The sequence below is a fragment of the Cebidichthys violaceus genome, unplaced genomic scaffold (assembly GCF_023349555.1).
Source record: "Cebidichthys violaceus isolate CVI_PGR_0920_01 unplaced genomic scaffold, fCebVio1.0.p SCAF_37, whole genome shotgun sequence".
Lineage (NCBI taxonomy): Eukaryota > Metazoa > Chordata > Actinopteri > Perciformes > Stichaeidae > Cebidichthys > Cebidichthys violaceus.
Window position 1 is genome coordinate 1,014,134 of NW_027176561.1, and position 20,443 is coordinate 1,034,576.

The following is a 20,443-nucleotide window of genomic DNA, read 5'->3' on the forward strand; positions in this document are numbered from 1 at the left end:
TATAAACAAGAAAAAAAAAAGAAATCTAATGATTGAGATTGATGCCATTTCTACGCACCATCCTGTCCTGTGGGTTAATTGCAGAGAAGGAGCCCGGCTGTCCAATGTGAGGAGAGTTACCCAGCATGGCAGAGTAGCCAGAGGACGACCAGGGGTCTTCTGAGAAAAACACAAATATGAAAACACCTTTAAAAAAAAAAAAAAAAAACAGGCCAACAGAACAAAATCATTCCAGGGATATTATGTGAAAGGTTACCTTGCATATAGAAAGGGTAGACAGCTCCAGGCTTAGCACCAGGATATCCTCCGTTGTCTCTTGCATACTCATCACCAGATGTGGAAGCATACACCTAAACAAACAAACACAGTGAGCAGTCAGACTGTGATTCCCAAACGACTACATACATAAACATGGACATTTTATGATTCGTTTTTTTAAAAGAAAAGCATTCTCAATTTGTATCCCTGAGTATCACGACAGACAAAGTAATAAGGAATCGATCCATCCTATCCGTGCTCGTTTTCCAATAGCTTCAAGTGGCCACAAGATGGCAAGAGGGAGTCTGCCGGCGGTGGAGGCAGGCCGGCTCCTCGCCTGTGGAGGAGAACACAGCGGCCATGCCATGCTGGGCACAGCGACGGCTTGAATCCCAGTGCACAGTGAGCACTTCCTCTTGCTCCCAGGACCCCAGTGACATCGCCCTGCCTAGCCTGCAGCCCCTCCCTGTAACACACTCAGTATCAGCCTGCACACATACCATGCCTTCAGCGAGCCAACACTCTCTCTCCACCAGCAATACCCTCAAACCGGCACTATCACGTTCTATATGGCGTCAACGAGAGGACTGGATTCCAGGAAACATGAAAATGGACAGCTATGACGTTTTTATAACAGCATCTTAAAAAAAGGGTCCAATCACACATCCTTTCTACACATTGCTAACAAAAATGGAGGCTGGGCCTTAAGTGACACACATCTCTGGGCTCCAAGATGGACATGAGAAGCCCTCCAGTTTCCCCCAAACACCATCAGCCACCACTCAGTTGGTCTTTTCCTCTCCTCCTCTGTAGTAACATGGCAAAATCGAGGAAGAGAGAAAGAGAATGGAGGCTAGGCTGCAAAGAATGCTAATCCAGAGAAGGGATTTTTTCTGTAATTTGATTTAACAGGGAGAAGTGGAAAGGGAATGGAGAGATGCACTTCTAATTACAGAGCCATCTGCCTGTTCCTGGACCACATCCAACTCCACAGGCAGCTGGGCTGAGGAGAGGGAGCGAAGAGAGGGAGAGAGATGGGGGCTGGGATCCAGTCAGTGAGAGAGAGACAGACAGAAAGAGAGGGAGAGAGAGAGAGATTGCAGTGGGTAGGGGGGTGGTAAAGGGGCAAGGGGGGGGGGGGGGGGGGGTTGAGGGGAAAAAATGAAGGCCCTGATGATTTATGAAATGGGTAGAGAGATAAGGGGGACAGGAGAAGGTAATCTAAATGACTTAAACAAAGCTTGATATGGCCAGGGGAGTGTGAAGGAAACAGGGGATTTAAAATGATCACGGTTAATTCAGGGGAAAACATGACGGAGATGGCTTCATTTAACAATAGGCTTTGAGTTGTTCTTTCACGGGGAACAATGTCGAGTGAATCCTGCTGCTCTAGATGGGAACAGAGAACTACACAATGACTGGTGCTGCTGGATAATTGTATTCTCAGGAAGAAAGGGGATTTCTAGGGTAAAATCCTCAACTAATAGGGGTTTAATGTAATTCAGGTTACGACCGTGTAAAGGTCTCTACAGTGGGAAAAACATGGGTTGTGGCAAGGGGTGGGGAGTAGATGAAGATTAACATCAAACTAACCTCAAAGCCCTTTATTCGACCACAAGGGTTTTGTGATTAGTCTATTGGACAACTAGGGGGCAGAAGAGAAGTTCCTCCGTGTTGTTTGATTGGTGCAGATGAGAGGAGGTGAAGGTTCACCGGGTTAGGGCAACGCTCTTGTGCACAGGTACTGGTGGGTTACAGAAGCAAAGGAGCTTGAGGCAAAATGACAAATCGCCTTTAGGGTGCAGCTACTATCCATCCATTTGCTGATTTATGGCGACATGATTTAAGTAACAAAAAAGTAGATAAAGAAAAACTAAAGAGTATGTTGACAGGGTGGTGAAGAGAAGCAGGGAGGGAGCGAGTGTGGGAGGGACGAAAGACCACAGGATCATCATCGGCAGTCATTAATCTGGGCTCAGACACGAGGCTAAGAGGCCTCGCAAGCACCGCGCCTCACAACTGGGTCACTCACAGGGGGGAGGCCCACCCAGGCCATCATGTAGTGAAGCGTAGGCAGAGGGCCGGGCGAAGTGGGGGAGGGGGGTTCACACACACACACACACACACACACACACACACACACACACACACACACACACACACACACACACACACACACACACACACACACACACACACACACACACACACAGACATCTCATCATTCGCACCGAAACCACGCAGCCATCGTTCACACTGCAGGGAATGACTGGAGGTTCAGACGGTGAAGAAGAGGGGGGCCTCGGCCAGACAAGAGTGTTCTCGCACTCAATCTCTGTGGTGTAGTCACCACGGCGGAGGTTTCAGCAGCCACTTTAACATGACAACACCCACAGGTGGAGGACAGCACTGGGAAAAAAAAAAAAAAAAAAAACTAAAAACAGATTTCTTAATATCTTCAGTGAACAGATAAAGCTCACCAGGTCCAACTCTGATCCACCTCCACACTGATCTGATATGAAACCACCTCATCAATGCAGCCGGCTTCAGTTGCATCTGCTGCAACTTTGTCTCATAATAAGACAAGAGTCTGAACGCAACGCTGTTAATGCTCGACTTAATTTCCTGCCAGATTATGCATCCGTGGCTCCGTGATTTGGACCTAGCCAGCCATACAAATCCTTTGAATTCACTCCATCCATGCGTTAAAAAAAAAACCATCAGCATAGGCATGAGTCAATCTTCATTTAACTTTTTCTTGTGAATGTTGCACAAATTCTGATGTGAAGAAGAGATTGTAGTCCGGGTTAACGTGCAGATATTTTTTTTTAAACCCAGTATTTATAAATAACTAGTCTTAATCTTCCCCTCCTCCGCTTGTGTCGCTGGTTCACTGATTCAAGACACCGTGCCGAAAACACAGATGACGCAAGTGAGGAGATGCAAAGGTTCCATATCCAGTTTATCTTTCAGGTCACTCTGGTCATCTGAGAACTACAGTAGCGTGTGGACTGGGTGACTGAAAATGTTTGTGCAATGGAAGTATTTCATATTGATGATCTAGTGGCAGCTCAGGCTGCAAGACTGGACTCTAATAGCAGCATGACAAGCAACAACCCAGTAGGGTTCTTCTGACATTACATATCATGTTTGCCATTTTAAAAAACAAACAAAAAGTTGGTTCAGGACCATAAACAACTCTCTGCAGAGGGAAATATTTAGAGAAGTTAGTGTTGCGTTGAAAATGCTGTGTGGTATTCAAATTGAGCAAATGGCGTCTGAATCATCCGCGATCTACAGCAGCTGAGTCTGAATGGACGGACTGGTTGGTAATCAGCACACAGGACTTAGTGGAAATAATCTATAAATGGGAATGATGTGTGCAACTGCCGCCCGATTCAATTCTTTGTCAAGTGGCTTTAAACTAACAGTGAGATTCATTCAGGATATATTCAAACACGTCACGGTGACTTGTGTTTCCAGCTATGTGTGGTTGCCATCATCCACACATCAGCTGCTGGGAATTCTGGGCCCACTGACAAAATGTGACACTTGGTACAGTAAATCAAAGCACTATATGGTACTCCGGAGCGCTTAGACCAAGGATTAGAATTCGTAAGCGCACGGTTGAATCCAGTATTAAATCCGCCTCTCAAATTGAAATCCAACTGGATCTATTTAGCTTTAAGTTTCCCATTTCAAGCAACAAGTTATGAATAACCTAAAACTACGCAACTAAAACTCCAAAACTGATATTCAAAGTGAATCTTCGGGGGAAACGGATTACAAAACTTGCTTTACAGCCACAGAACTTTCCGAATGGCTTCTACATTGTCCTTATAGGAATGCTTCACCCACAAAATGATCATTTGTATATTGTTTATTCCTTCAATTCTTGAAAAAAACATTTTTATCAAATGTCCATAAAAGGATGAATGAAGAATAAAGAGAAAAGTTACTTTCAAAACGTCTGTTTACAAACTCTCGCACAACTCGTGCAGAATAAAACCAAGTCTCATTTATCCAGTCGTTAGCTCACTACTTCATAACATGCATCTTGGCTTAAAAAGCACCATTTAAAAACACTCACATTAACAGTGTTATGCTTGCAGAGGCTCGCCACTCGTCTGTGTGCGTCCTGAGTAATATAAATATTAAGGTTTTAGCAAAGATGCATGCGTTTGGGAAGTAGTGAGCCTGCGACACATGAGACTTGGGTTATACTGCACGAGTTGTGTGAGAGTTTGTAAACAGATGGATATAGTTTAACCGTCGTTAAACCTGGCCTCCATTAACTTAACTTCATTCAGACTTTCCTCTGTTTCTTGATTCTCCGTTCACAGTGGAGGCGTGCGAGAAAAACTATGTTTTCCTCAAGAATTCAAGGTTACACGGTGCGAGGATTCGATATACAAACGGTCATTTTGTGGGTGATGTATTGCTTTAAGAAATCCAAGTGTCTCATTACAAACTTTGAACTGGATCCAAAATTGAACGAGCCACCACAAGCCAACCTACTAGAACCCTTCGTGCACTGGCTGCATGGAACACGTGTGCCCTCAATACTTAAATCCAAAACCTGTGTGTTCTTACAAAACGTCTAATTCAAATCAGGCCACTGAAGAAGGTGAGTTACCAGACTTGACAAAATACCTCAAAAATCCTATAAAATTGCTCGTCTACATGACAACCAGACGCCGAACAACACTTGAAACCACTTGAGTGTAGTGTAGAGACAGCCACAGTGATGATGTTTATTGGGCCCAGAGTTGCCCGACTGTCAGCTCACTGAGAGTCTGGCTGAGCAGAGGGTCTTTACCCCTGTCCGTCACAGACCTGCTCAAGCAGAGTGGGAGAGCAAGTGTGTGTGTCTGTAGTAAGTCTGTCTATATGTAGCAAGAGCGTGTAGTGAGAGAGAGAGAGAGAGAGAGAGAGAGAGAGAGAGAGAGAGAGAGAGAGAGAGAGAGAGAGAGAGAGAGAGAGAGAGAGAGAGAGAGAGAGAGAGAGAGAGAGAGAGAGAAAGAAAGGAAGGACTGTGAGCTGTGAAGGCAAGCAGAAATAAGCTCTCACCGAGGACGGCAGGCCAGGGGGTTTCCGAATCTTCTTTGGCTGGGTTTCTGTATGCGGGCAGGCAGAGACACAGAGAAAAAAGGTGAAAAGAGAGACAAAAACACAAATAAGGACTTAGCAAAGACACATCTGTCAAAGGTATGTCGGTTCAGGTGCAATTTAGTCCTGTGCTCCGAATCCAACAACAGAACACAAAGCACCAAACACACTAAGGCATGTGTGAGGCAGTGTGTACGTCTGTCACTGTGAATGAGTGTTGCTGTGCATTCATCTGTATTAACCTTTGTATTGAAAAGAGTTGTTGAACGTAGACAATGTTGGTCAGACAAAAACAAGAACATTTGAACAATTTGAAGACGAAAACAATGAAATCAATTATCGTACCTATACCTCCATCAGGCGGCCTTCTCCTTGGGTTGTTGGGGTATGACGGGTAAAACTGGGGGCCAGATTTCAGGCCAGAGGGGGACATGGCATCTGGGCTGGGCATCGCTATGTCGCCAGGAAGAAAACCAGGCTAGGAGAACGGAGAAAGATGGAGAGACAAGGTTTTACAATTAACTACTTTACTGAGGGCGTGGGATAACACAAACAGCTTCTCTTCTAGGAAATGAAGACCGTTAATTCAAAGTGTTTAACATGAAAAGAGAAGTGAGAAAACAGGGTTTCCTTTACGTGATGCATTACATGAATTTAGCTGCCGCACACACCCACACACACACACACACACACACACACACACACACACACACACACACACACACACACACACACACACACACACACACAGCAAAATAGTCACATACCTGGCTTACAAAGGGAGGGTATGGTGGCCTCTCATTTTTACCTGCAAGATAAAAGTGAAGATTGTATGAACTTTAATGAGTGAAACCATGACTTTTATCCAGACACATTAAGAGGCAATGGTGTGTGCTGAAACAAATGAAAAGTAGCTTCCTTTTTTTTTTTTTTTTTGTTGTGTTTAAGTACAAAAAGTCCAGGGATGCCCTCCCCTTTTTCAGTATGCTCAGCTGCATAAAGCCGCCTGCCAGACAAAACCCTGGGGAAGGTTTCTGCCTCAGTGCTCTAACATCCCCAACACTCAACGAATGAACACAGGCACACACACACACACGCATGCATGTAGACGCATACACATTTTAACACCCAGAAAACAACGTACGCACAACAGTCGAAAATCGGCCATTATCAACGTGATTATTTTAGTGTGACCAGGCAACATGTCCTCCATCACAGAGAAGGGAATTTATACACTCGTTCCGTTCAAGTGCTGAAAAATTTCATCAAGCATTTTCTTTTTTTTTTTTGCCACATAAGAGTCACTTGTTAAAAAAAAAAAATAAATAACCCCAACATACCTGCAACCCCTGCACTGATGAACGGAGAGGACAAGCCTTCATGCTCGTTGTAGTGGGATCCTTCGCCGTAGCCCTGAGGAAACAATAACAGACACATAATATGAGTAACCTTAAAAGAAAAGAAAAAATGTAATTAAATCATGCCGGCTCTAACATTGGACAGGCTAACAAACACACCCACACACCTAAACGATAAACAATGTTTAGTGGTCTTGTTAGCGCACCTATGTGGCTTTCTTAGTGAGCACCCTCCCTCTGCTTTTCAGTCTAACTAATAGGATCCATGCCAAACAAATCTGCATCAGCTCGGGGGATTCAAACCGACTTTCTTAATTATCAACTTGTGGTAATCAAAGCCTGCTGCATTTATTTCACCCCATGTTCCTTGTATTTACACAGAGTTGTGCCAAGACAGTTACAGCGGATGTGAAGCTGCAATTACCGGTGGGCTTCCACAGAGGTTCTGGGCTACCAGAGAGCTTGCCAACGCAGGATCCTGAGCCAAGGTTATTAGGTAGAGAGTAAAACTACCACTTCAAATCAAACATGGCACACGGCATGAAACGGTACTAAGCTGTTGTGCTGGTAGGGGGAGAGGGTTTGTGTGTGTGTGTGTGTGTGTGTGTGTGTGTGTGTGTGTGTGTGTGTGTGTGTGTGTGTGTGTGTGTGTGTGTGTGTGTGTCCGACTGATTAACTGAATGTGTGACAATATCATGGCATCTGGTGTTAATGCTTAGATCTCCAAACTTAAAATTGTGTGCGACTCAGGAGTGCGAGTGTGTGTTTAGATCTTACCCGTCCTTGGCTGAAAGAGGGGCTGTTCTGTTCTGCTGAGCCCCAAGACCCAGAGCCGCTGCGCTCGTCTATTGCTGCAAGAAGACATATTGTTAAGATTGACGGGTAGGGAGATCAGCAAGTTAGTCTGAAGTAGAGATGAAAGAAAAAAGAAAAAGAAAAAAAGAAGCAGGTTGGATTAATGCAACGATGTTAGCAATCCCCAAATGACAGTATATAATCATTATCCTATGCGTCACTGCAGATATGTAGAAATGCCCTGATGTTGGAGTCATATCAAGGGAACCTGTCACCACGTCCTACTCTACACATTGAATGTCCTTAAGTGGCCACAATGGGCTTGTGCGAGCCAAGAGGGAGCATCACTATTGATCAAAGACACCGCTGTCGCATTCAAGATGCAATGTTACACCATTTCTGGAAAAAGAAATTAAAAAAAAAACCTTGATATGCTGCTCAGTGTACCCATTAGTGTTTATTACGGTCACTGAATAGCACAAAATTAACCATTTACATCCCTAATGTAATCCAAGCAGATAACTTCAATTCCACTCAAATCCAATTGACACATACACACACACATGTGAAGTAACACAAAACAAAAATACCGTAAAGCCAAAATATGAACCTCAATGTTTTGGGTAAAGAAAAGGCCGATGTGTGGCACAAAGGAATAAACACAGCCAAAAGACTGGTGGAGCAGAAAACTCCAAAATACCCCCATCATCCCCTTCTCCCTGTCTTATGCACTAATGCTATCCAGGCTCTCTGGAGACACGAGCCTTAATTGCATGCTGATTTGCATAATTGTGCATATTAATGCCGTTTCCTTATGAATATTCATATTTCGCCTTTGATTTTTGCCTAATTAAAAAAATGTGTGTGAGAAAGCAAAAGAGAGTGAGCGCGGGTGGAAGGAGAAAGCAAGGGGACGAGAGAGAGAGAGAGAGAGAGAGAGAGAGAGAGAGAGAGAGAGAGAGAGAGAGAGAGAGAGAGAGAGAGAGAGAGAGAGAGAGAGAGAGAAACAACGGGGATGGCAGAGTGAGAGGGGTCTGGGCGAGATCAGCAGCCTGGCTGACGAGTGAGAATGAGTGATGAGACTAACAGAGCGGTGCAAGCACCTACACACGCTGCGACAGCCGTGATCTATGGAGCTGATGCCAGTGGCATGGAGAATCAGGCAAGCAGGGAGGAGAGGGGACCTCAAAAGATCAGCCTCGCTCACTGTCACACCGGCCCAGCTTGAGAGGCCGCGGCGCTAATAAAGCGCCGCACCACCGTCAACCGTGTCCAATGGCACAGGACACTGGTGACGGGCTCGCTGCTAAATAAAGATGACAGACTTTGTATGAAGACGCTTGAGCCAAAACCCGGTGCCAGGAAGAAGTAATACCAAATTAGTGATATATTAAAAAAATAAATCAACAATGAGCTACTTCCAGTCTTGCAATAAATAGATGCATCTTAACCCAAGTTTCTTTGTTCCACTTAAAAGACACTCCTCATCCAAATTGCTGGCACACCACAAACTATTTTCACACATACAGGTAACCCCCCCCCCCCCCCCCCCCCCCCCCAAAAAAAACCGAACCATCACTGTCAACAGTAACCTGCACAGAGTAGCGCTACCAAGCCAACAAGGAGGAATAACTTCACAGCCATTTTCAATACAACACTCCATTCACCTCCATTTGGCCAGCGGGGGTTGCAGAGGATCGAGTGAAAGCACGACTGTGCAGGAGAAGTCTGACAACATTGTTTCACACTTGCTGGAGTAATTAACTCTGAGGCAATTAAAACAAGGTGGAGAGCTGCTGAGGTGACACACGCTCAGCCAGGCTAGGAGAGCCCCACTATGTTGTTCATGTCTCGTCACGTGTAATATCAAAAAACACAAAACAGACACCGCAGACAACTGAAATAATAAAAAATAATGCAAAATAAAGTTCCCAACGAGCTTCAAATGCTGTAGAAATAACACATTGGGGTCAAATGCAACACTAGCCACTAGATTCGGGATATTTATATCCTGCGGTACATTGCTCTTGTACAAGCAAGTAAGCAGGTTTTAAAGTCTAATTGTAAAAGCAAGATATGTTCTGTACCATTCAAAGTAGGTCAGAGATGTACTCCTACATCAATTATTTTGGCCAGTACAAATATTTTTAGTACTTTGTTTTAAACCAACCCTTCGCCTGTGACCTAAAAAAAAATGAATAGCTGTGAACACTTTTTTTTTTTTTGCATTCTCAATGAAATCTAAAAAGGACAAACACAGATCTGCCCCATCTGGGCTTTATTTCATCCTTATTTCATCACTTCACTATTGAGCTTTTCATTTCTCCAGTCGGCCGGCACTGCTGCTGTCCAAGATATGCTTAAGAAAAAAAAACAAAGCTCTCACACTACAGCTCTCACACACTGTAGATGCCTTTCAAATAGCTGCAATTGATTATCACGTCGTACAATGGTCGGTGTGGGGCTGACGTAGCGGTGTCGCACCTCCTCGCGTACTTTGACAGCTTTCTGCGTTTACATCTTATTGGTGGAAGCAGAAAACCTTTCAATGCTTCGACAATCTTCCTTTAATAAACCGTGGATAACAACATAACTAGAGCGTCGTATCACAATAGTATCCCAGCGCAATGAGACCTATCATTACCTTGGATTATAAATACTGGTGGAGGTTAGGGCTGAGCGATAATTGAATATGATTGTCGTCTTTCAGATTTAATCACGTTGTAATTAAATCATATATTGAGATATGGTAATTAACAAGTACGTTGTCAAAATTGATAATAATAAACTCAAGCAAATTACTCAGAAAATCTGATTATTTTGCAGTAAAGTTCCTAGTTAAAATGAGAAAATATTCAGTACTTTTTGTCACATTGAATTCACACAAGAGTGATTTATTCACATATATTATCAAGTTATTAAACGACCAGAAAACATGCTATATTGTGATGTATATATATCGTGATTTTTGCTACAGTGGATGTGCTAAAATGTTTACCGTCTCTACTGACATTTCCAGTTTGATGATAATTGTGAGGGAGAAAAAAAAGGATTGAACACAACATAAGTGGTCATTACCACTAAAAGCTTAATTTCAATGAGCTTTCACAGTATGACATCCAAGAGTATAAAGACAGCATCAGAGTACTTGAGCACTGCAGCTCATGCTAACTTTACAAAATAATACCAAAAATCTATTCCATCTACAGACAGCTGACAATTAGCTCCATAAAGAACAAAAGTAAAGCCAGTGATGAAGATTTAAACAGTCAATTGACATGATGGTCAAACTGGGAAAATAAGGTTTCAGATAGAAAGCATCCCGTTATAAATCGACCAATTAGAAACGCGCATAAGAAATGTCAAAGACATGGGGCTGGCATGAGCACAACAGGTTCTCTGGGCGTGTATCACATCCATCCAGACTTTGGCATGGCTAGTGTGAATGTGCTTCCAGTGAAAGTCACCCAGAAACATATTTATTCTCTGCCACAAAGCCTTCTTGTGGCTGCAGGCTCTGAAAACATCTAATTTAGTTGAAGAAGGAAAGCACTCTCCTTTGAGATTTCCTTTTTTTTTTTTTTTTGTTGTTGGCCGGCTTAAGACTTTCCAACTACAACCCACCCAAGCAGAGCCAAACACATGACACAATACTGCAGGCGTGTGCAGGTATACAGCCCAGAGTGCAAAAGTCAAACAACGCAGCGAGTAAGCTAGCTACCAGGAGAGACCACATGTGTAAATTCACAATGTTGTTTGTTGTGATCTAAGGGAAGCGAGCCTGTCGCGTCCCCCGTGTGTGTGTGTGTGTGTGTGTGTGTGTGTGTGTGTGTGTGTGTGTGTGTGTGTGTGTGTGTGTGTGTGTGAGAGAAGGGGGTTGGAGACATTGCCAGCAGCTGCAGAGGTGACAGAGGGGACGCCTGCCTGAAGGCTTGTTGGCTTGGCCAGCTCCCACCACACACTATCACACTCTGCCTCCCCTACTTCTCAAACATCCCACACTTCTTGCCAATCCTCTTCTCTTTCCTCTCCCCAACACACCCTTCCCCACACACACACACACACACACACACACACACACACACACACACACACACACACACACAGGCCACTGAGGAAGGGAGAAGGACGCCTAATGCAATTAGCACCCCTCTGAGCACTTTTGTGTTGATGAATAGAGGTGGTCTGGTGGGCCACTAGGCTGCTTGCTGCCATTCCCGCGCTGCTGGGTCCCTGAATATACAAGCCGGCTAAGTGACGTCATAGGCGGACATTGTTCTTTAATGGTCATCATTTATACAATAAATAGGTTAGCCCATAGCCATATTGTATTTTGAAATAATAAGCTGTCTCTTGGGAGGGGGGGGGGGGGTTCAAAAGACGGTCCTGTTGACAAAACACAGTCCTTTCATCTAAAAAAAATAAAAAAATAAATCACGTTCACTCAATTTTCTTCCAGTTCCTTCCTAAAACATCCAGTCTGTCTAAATGAGATTTGGTCCTCGTATGCACAGACTGCATTTTATTGCTATAACATGAAACAGAACGACATGAAACTACTGCATTTTGACTCCCAAGTGCTCTTAGATGATACGCGCAGAAGTTAAATGGGACAGCTTGAAGTATTGCATTAAAATAGGTGTCAATGACAGAGGGGCCACACTTTGGGACACGAGGAGAGGGGGGGGATGGGGGGGGGGGGGGAGGGGGGGGAAAGAGGAATTAACTCCTCACTGCTTAGTAATTGCCTGCTGTAATAGAAACAAACAGAATCCTGCCTTCCACAGGCTGATCCCTCTATTCAACGAGCTCTCTCTTCCACTCTGGCCGCTCGCTGCATGCTGGGCCAGTTTAAGAGGCTGCGAGCGAAGGGGTGAGGGACATTGTCTCGGACTCGAGCCATTTCCTGCAGATCAGTGGGGGTAAGAGCCCTGTGCCGTGTTGGGGGAGGAGTGTTTTACACTTCAGGGTGGAGGAGTCGTTTCAAGTCCATAAGCCCCTTTTTTTTGCCTTTGTTCCTCAGTGGCCAAATTCTCACTCTGGGGAACACTGGGGAGTGTGACTCGATTTCACACACCAGGTTGGAAGGGTGACAGAGGAACGAAAGTAACACGACTTACTAATAACATTCAGGAAGAGAGAAAAGCTCACTTAAAGGCTTCAGGTGCTTAAAGGGGGTTAACTGCAGCTACTTTGCACTTTAAAAAGAAAGACTAGCTGAAGAAATGGGGAAAGAATCATCAGACAGATGTTAAAATAAAAGGTGTGGCTACTAATAAATCTGCAGTTTCAACCCTTTACAAAAAGGATTGAAGTATAAATGGATATTTTTTCTATTTAAACGTAACAATCTAAACAACCAGACAGTCATAGAACAAACTGTGGCGCGATGCTAAATGTGAATTTACACTTCTCTGTAGTTGAATAAACAAATACAAGCACAACTAATTTCCTACATTTGTTCTTTGGCAGCAAATTGCTCCAATGAAATCTGTTATCAGCGATGTCAATGGATTAAACTGGAGATTGAGGTTTTTCAAAAATGTAATTTTGTAACGCTTTGAGCACCACAAACCAAATTAAAAGCCTTTGCACCAATGGAGGCAGTGATCGCAAAACTGGGGCAATCAAAACCGAAACTCTCTGCGTGCTAGATACCAAAAGAGCAACGTGAGAAAAATATTGTTCATGATCATCTGAATTTGTTTTTGCATTTAATACGAAAACTAAAAACACGCATGCGGCCACAGTCATGTCAGCTAAAGTCACTCGGGGAAACAATACATACATCAACATACAGCACAGTGACTCAGTGTCGCTGCTTTGAAAGCTTACCTGATCCCCCAAACTGACTGCTGGCGAGTGTCATTGTCCTGTTCTTCCCATTGGCTACTGGAGGCGCGAACATCTACAAGACAAAAGAGGAAAGATGCCTTAACTAACAAAGGAAAGGATGGCACACTTCACACATCCTATTTCCACTAATAAATGACATCACATACACATGTCGCTCAGTCCTTGTGTGTGTGTGTGTGTGTGTGTGTGTGTGTGTGTGTGTGTGTGTGTGTGTGTGTGTGTGTGTGTGTGTGGCAGGCATTTCAGTTTTAGAGGAGTCTAAAGTGAGATACTAACTTTTTAAACATGTGATTCCACCGTTAAGACGAGTTCTAGCGTAACACTGAGACATGCTGATGAAAACTCAAGTTAAACACATGCAAACTGCCACATTCCAGAAATAACTAATCTCTTTACTACCCCCCCCCCCCCCCCCCCCGCAAACAGATATACAGCATTTTGAAATTAAACTTGTATTGTCATATAAAAAGATGATCCTGCAGTATCAACTTTAAAACTTTCAAGGACCGTGTGATGAGGCTGTGGCTTGTGTCACAGAGCCACTGTGGGCTTCACCATGAGGCTGTGATGTGGTCTGAATATCTGCTATGTGGCGTCTTTCAGTGACGTGGCCAAACTCTCCTGTACAAACCAAACCCTTTTCTAAGTAGGACACAAAAACACAATCTGCCTCAACCACATACGATCTCTCCCTCTCTCTTTTCTTTCTTTATAACAGGGTAGGTCTACGTGACCGATTTGGACACCATCTTTGGTTTTCCCTTACGTTCGGTCGCAGATATCTCCGTTTAGTTTTTCCTTTATTCCACGTCCAATCTAGCATGCGTTTCCGTGAATAGCCCGCAAAATAAAACAAAGAGGAGGAAATTTGTTTGAACAATTTGACAGTTTCTCACCCAATTATCAATGTCATATTTAAAACGGAACATCTGCTGATACAAATTGGCAGCCGATCAATTTGAGCTTTTCTGACACAAACCGAACTGTCTAATGAGAACCTCCCACAAAGCCCCTTCACGACGAGTGCTTCTTTCATGGGGGGGGAAAGGTTTCCTATAAATACCGACGGAGTGGCAGAGAATAAAAAGGACATTTAAAAAAAAAAAAAAAAAAAAAAAAGCAGCTGACTGATTCATGCAAGTCATTATAATGAAGCTCCACCAACTAAATTCATGCACAACAACGCCTAAATAACAAAAGAAAGAAAAAAGAAAGAAAATCACAAATATAAAGCTAGTACTTCAGTATTAATCAACTGTACCCTGTCAAAAAAACATCATGGGACATTAAGTCTGCTGACAAATATTCATTAGGAGCATCGGTTTGGAATTACCTGTTGTGTCCCATATATAGTATTTATCCAGAGCTGGCAATTTAGCCGTACCAGCTATTCGGCTTATTTAGGGAAAAAAAAGAAGTATCACAGCTCCATTGGGCCTGTGAGATGTTTATGTCAGCGTAAAGCTCAACAAAAGGCTTCACAACAAAACACAGGTAAATAAAGGCTGAACAGAATACCTCTATCCACTTTGTAGATAATGTCTGGAGGATTCCTCTGAAAGCATCTCTGTGAAAATGTCTTCCTAAAGACTAAAAATATGACCAAAAAAAAGAAAAAAAGAAATGCAGAAGCTGTCTGCACAACCCAATTCATATAGAACAATATTTCCACTTCAAATACTTTTAAGAAGACAAAAACAAGGGTGAAATTATTTCCGCAGTTTCCTGCAGTCGTTCCTGATTCTCTATTTACGTTCTACAGTGGATGCCAGCTCGTTGTGAGGATCCACTTCCTTGTTGCTGTGTCTCTGCATCACCTACATTATTGAATAAGCTACATGTATTAAAACCTGAATTCATTTTTACCAGTCACCCTGTGGTACAGCAGTGTTTTACTTGCCATGCTTGGATGTAATCAGCACTACCTTTGCATGCCAAGAATGAAGGATGGAAATATCTTGGGCTGACAAAACCTATTGTTTAAAAAAATTTAAAAAAAAGAAGAAAAGAAAGAAAAATCCAATTTTATGTTGCAGATTTTGAGAAATTAATCTCCCCACTGATTTTTCCTTGCGCTCCCCTTTCCCCACTTCTGTCATTGAGACCTCCAGCTCCCCCCTGCTCAGACCCAGACCTGTATCGCACTCTCTTTAGCCCTTTTCTCCCAATGCCACCCACCTACCACTGCCACCCAGAACCACCCAGACTGCTCTCCCACTCGCTTACCGCACTGAAATCCAGGAGGTCGTTGAGTTCCTTGTCAGTTCCCACTGCAGCCATTCTTTGCTGCTGTTCGTTCATACCCTTCAGTCTCTAATAAACCCTATGAGAGAAATTTGCAGATACAGGATTTTAATGGCACTAGCAAGCACAAAGAGAATTTACATATGTCTCTTAAAAAAACAGAGGGTGATGGTAATGAATGATTCAAACTACTCTCTCTTTGCTATATCACAACCCTAGAGATGATTCATATTGGTAAATTGTTAGTCTCCCATAAGGTACCAATGTAGGGCTAAGTCAGCAATTTTCCTGAGAAAAAAAACAAAAAAAGCAACTTTCTTCTTATTGCCAACGCATCAAATTTATGTTTGTGATTTTTTTTTTAAAAACCCCAACATAATACGAAAAAATACACATCCATACGTGAGAGGCAAGGATCTATCTATCTATCTATCTATCTATCTATCTATCTATCTATCTATCTATCTATCTATCTATCAAAAAAAAAAAAAAAAAAATCAACAATCGTCTATTGAGTCTCAGCTGGCCAAAACATACTGCTCAAATTACTACAGACCGATGAGGGAAAACAGACCACATTAGGCTGCTTAACACTAGACACTTTTAGCTGGGGCTACTTTAAAATGCTAGCTTCAGTCAGACACTGCCTTCCCATCAAAGCAGTAGAGGAGACACTGCCATGAAATGATGAATACTTTGCCCTTAGTCAAATCACTACCACGTAACAGGGGGGGAAAAAAATTCTTTCATTTTACACAACCCTGGCAAATAACGCGGCCATATGTCGATCATTGCTACATAAAAGAGAGTGTAATACATTTACAATTACAGACATAATTGGGACTATTGTTAGCCCAAGGAAATAGGGGTGAAAGGCAGCGCTAATGACTGTACGCAAACACGTCATTACCAAATTACCATATGTCAACTCAGAAAGAACCTTGTCAAATGACACAGTGAGCGTGAATACTGGATTTACCCTGTGTTTTGCATTCCAACGCAAGCCCGAGGCCGCTCTCTGATGCCGAGCGGTGGATCTGCGGGCCTTACGGGGGAACTAGTGGTAAGGGGAGCGAGTGGAGGAAGAGAGGCACTTGGACACCAACAGGTGGTGTGCTTTTACAGCCTCTTTTGTAATGCACTACTAACCTAAATTGATGTAAAAAACAAAAACAAAAAAACAGAAAAAAAGGATGGATTTCATAGAGGAAATGCAAGTTGTAAAATGTAAACAAAAAGGGGAGCTCAGGTTATTAAAATGTATGTCAAGAAATTAAAAATATATAAACTAGGAACCACTTGAAAAGCAAAGACAAACAAAAGCATTAAAATGTCATAAATATGTTCTGCATGTATGAAAATAACCCAAGTCACTTTGGGGGAGACAAACAGTGCAGTCCAAGTCGAGTGAACTCAGGCAAGCAGAACTAATTTAACCTTGAGACAAGGGAAGGAAGTGAACGGGCGCGCGCGCGCACACACACACACACACACACACACACACACACACACACACACACACACACACACACACACACCAAGTGTAAATAGGCTAGGAACATGGCTGTCATTGCTTTTCCAAACTTTTGGATAAGATGGCCAAATCAAAAGACAAAATAGGTCACACACACTCACACACACACACACACACACACACACACACACACACACACACACACACACACACACACACACACACACACACACTAAAATAAACTTAACATTTGCTCACATTATTTGACCACTGGGTTAAAAAAGGAGTAGAGCACACAGAGGGGCTTAATGTAACAAAATGGCATCTTCAGCTACTGCTGGATCAATATTTGAAGCAAGCAGATTAGGGGTCTTTGTCACCCCACACAAGGCAGAGAAGGCAGGTCATTCTCCATGAACGAGCATGCACCTCCAGTGGAGACAACCACTGAGCCAAGCAGATGCCAAATTAAAAAAAAAAAAAAAACGAAATGTTTCATTTCAATTCTGAACACGACTTAAATGCACGTGCCTACCCCCGTTTTTTTTTAAAATCCTCCTTCTATCTGTCATACAAACATGTAATAACTGATATTGACATTTAGATATTTCCAATTTGAAAGCACATTTCTGCCCGCATGGGTTGTGCATGTTGTGGGTGTTATTACTCCTGTCATATGTAATAAATAAAATAAAAGCAAAAGTGAGTAACTATAACATGTGTTTATGGCAATGCTATTACTTCGGGAACAACCAGGGCCGCCGTGCTGAACAGAGATTCAACTGTTGATTCAAATCCCGTCCAAAAACAAGAAAAAAAAACCCCGATGTGAATGTCTCGTGCCAGAAGCACATTATTATAAATTAATAAACCACTTTTGGGTCAAATAGTTTATAACAATGACAGTAAACATCACCACAGGATGCAGGCTGTACATTATTTGATCATCTCCGCGAGGCCACATCCAGGGCCAAGCTGACAACTAACCCATTCACCATTTATCTTGAAGCGTGTTGACATCATCCTGAAGACTAACAAACACCCCATAATCTACAGTTGTGGCCTCCTGGAGAAAACAAATTATGTATAAAATATACATATGTGTATAAACAAGTGCAACGGACGTGACCCTGGAGAATGAGAGCTCCAAAACTTCCATGCAACAACATAGTGAGCCCTCTCTCCCACACATTAGGGTTCAAGTCGTTGCATTAGGAGGGGAGTTGAGTGGAGGAGACGGTGTGGGGAGGAGGGGGGTGGGGGGGGCGGCATGAGGAATTTCCTGCCAAATGTGCAATAAAATAAAAGTCTAGCTGGTGGCCAGACACTTCCATAAAGGAATGTTTAAAGGGCTACCAAAAGGGGGGTTTAATGGAAAGTTTGTTTCTGGCTTAGTGTGGAAAATACACGTATAGGCCCCAACAACACAAAGTTTAGCCCCCCCCCCCCCCCCCAAAAAAAATGCTCAGCAACATTATACACATTTCCATTATTTCCACATTCTGGCTACAGCTCGTGGCGGAGACACACGATTAAAAAACAAACAAAAACAAAATGAGGCATGTTCGGCAGGACTAACACTTTACGTTAGTGGGGTCTTTTATTGCAGAACAAAGGAGTAATTTCCTCCTCTACCGTGGTCGATGCGGAGACCATCACACACTTGGCTCGCCACCTCAAACCCAGACAAAAAAAAAAAACTTACATCCCCCCCGCTTTAACCAACACATTCCCAAAAAAACTTTTCGAAAATTGCAGGCGTCAAAATAGGTTGTCAGTGAAACCCGTCGAATTCATGCAACTTTCCCCCGAAACGTGAAGTGAAAGAAGGTGCTTTTTTTACCTCTCCTCTCCAAGTGTCTGATATCCAACAGTAAAAAGAAAAGCGGAGACTCGCGAGGGGAAAAACATAAAACTTCAAGAGAATTTCGACCTCAGTGCATGAAACGCATTGGAGCAGCGTAGATGTCTTCCTTTTGTCCCGGTAAAAACCTGCTTTTCACGCGGCGCCCACGTGTTTGCTTCAACGTTACAAGTCTTGAGTGCAAACAAATCTATTATAGTAACTAATCTCGCGTCTTCCTTTTTTTTCCTGTTGTTACAACTGAGATGATTTCATTCTTCTCGTAGACATCTTCACCACCTCCGTCCACATTGTCAGACGCAACAACGTATCCCTCCGCACAAAAAAGTGAGGGCCTCAATGCCAGCGGTGTCCGATTTCAAACGCCTTTGAGAGACGGGGTATTTTCACAGAGGGAAAAAATACAGCTTTGGCGTCTTCCGACGGCCAAAACGACGGAAATGTCTAATGCCGACGCTCGGTTTTGTGTTCTGTATCTGCAATTCCTCAAAATGCAAGAGCGCTACGAGCACTAGGTCGTCCAGCGGAAGGCTATCGTAAGAAAGTTACCTGCGATTACACAGCAGCAGCTTGGCGAGATGGCACGATAAATGCGAAAGAGCGCATCCAATGGGGAAGCGTGTGAGCTTGATTGACAGCAGTGGAAGCCATCGAACGTCCGGAAATCCAAGTTGAGCCCGCCTTCTTCTTGACGCTCACTTTCCCTGTGTGCTCAGGGAAGCTGGCTGGGGAGGGGGGGCTCCAACATGCCCGCTGACATCATTTTATTACTTTGGTTGCTGTGTCCTCTTTTCCTTTTTTTAAACAAAACAAAACAAACTATATTTTCAACCCCAATTTTCAAGCTTTAAATTATTTAGATTCACTGATTTACATTACAATAACAACGACAACTATACATTTGTTTTGTCTCAACATTTAAATGACGCTACATTTAAAACATTTGTTTCTCTATATTAATACAACTGTACATAAGCTGAATTATTTTATATATATATATACGTATATATGTATATACGTATATATATACATGTATATGTGTATGTGTATATATATATATATATATATATATATATATATATATATATATATATATATATATATATATATATATATATATATATATATATATATATGTATATTTTATGAATATATCATACGGTTTTCTAATACAGTTTATGGATGAAGGAGAACTATTCAGATTCACATGCACATATTTGTATAATATGTTCAAATTAACATCCAATTATTGTCTGGATCCAAAATAATATTTCATCCATTTGATTATACTTATAAATTATCAACTGCTGTAATAAACATAATTTCCACTAGGACTGCAACCAACTACTATTTTCAACACTGATTAATATCTTTTTTATTTTTTCAATTAATCAATTCATTGTTTATATATAGTTTACCAGAGACCAAGGGGATTTTTTTCGCATCGTTTGTTTTAACAGTCAACAGTCCAAACCCTCAAAATAT

The 20,443-nt window shown here is 42.6% G+C and overlaps 1 protein-coding gene across 8 annotated transcripts in view; it reads right to left on the reverse strand.

Moving 5' to 3' along the window:
* tcf3b (transcription factor 3b) overlaps positions 1–19,494 on the reverse strand; it is a 29,056-nt gene extending 9,562 nt beyond the window's left edge. For 5 of the 8 annotated variants that reach the window (XM_068726040.1, XM_068726038.1, XM_068726041.1 and 2 more), the window contains exons 1-10: positions 18,938–19,494; positions 15,603–15,699; positions 13,356–13,428; positions 7,503–7,576; positions 6,708–6,780; positions 6,135–6,175; positions 5,713–5,845; positions 5,329–5,375; positions 257–350; positions 59–159 (exon numbers count right to left, since the gene is read on the reverse strand). In XM_068726040.1, coding sequence (XP_068582141.1) covers positions 59–159; positions 257–350; positions 5,329–5,375; positions 5,713–5,845; positions 6,135–6,175; positions 6,708–6,780; positions 7,503–7,576; positions 13,356–13,428; positions 15,603–15,677 — 711 coding nt within the window. In that variant the 5' untranslated portion in view covers positions 15,678–15,699; positions 18,938–19,494. Of the gene's footprint in view, positions 1–58; positions 160–256; positions 351–2,652; positions 2,668–5,328; positions 5,376–5,712; positions 5,846–6,134; positions 6,176–6,707; positions 6,781–7,502; positions 7,577–13,355; positions 13,429–15,602; positions 15,700–18,937 lie in introns of all 8 variants that reach the window. The other 3 variants (XM_068726034.1, XM_068726039.1, XM_068726037.1) reach the window with 3 other exon arrangements.
* Between the last annotated feature and the right edge of the window lie 949 nt (positions 19,495–20,443).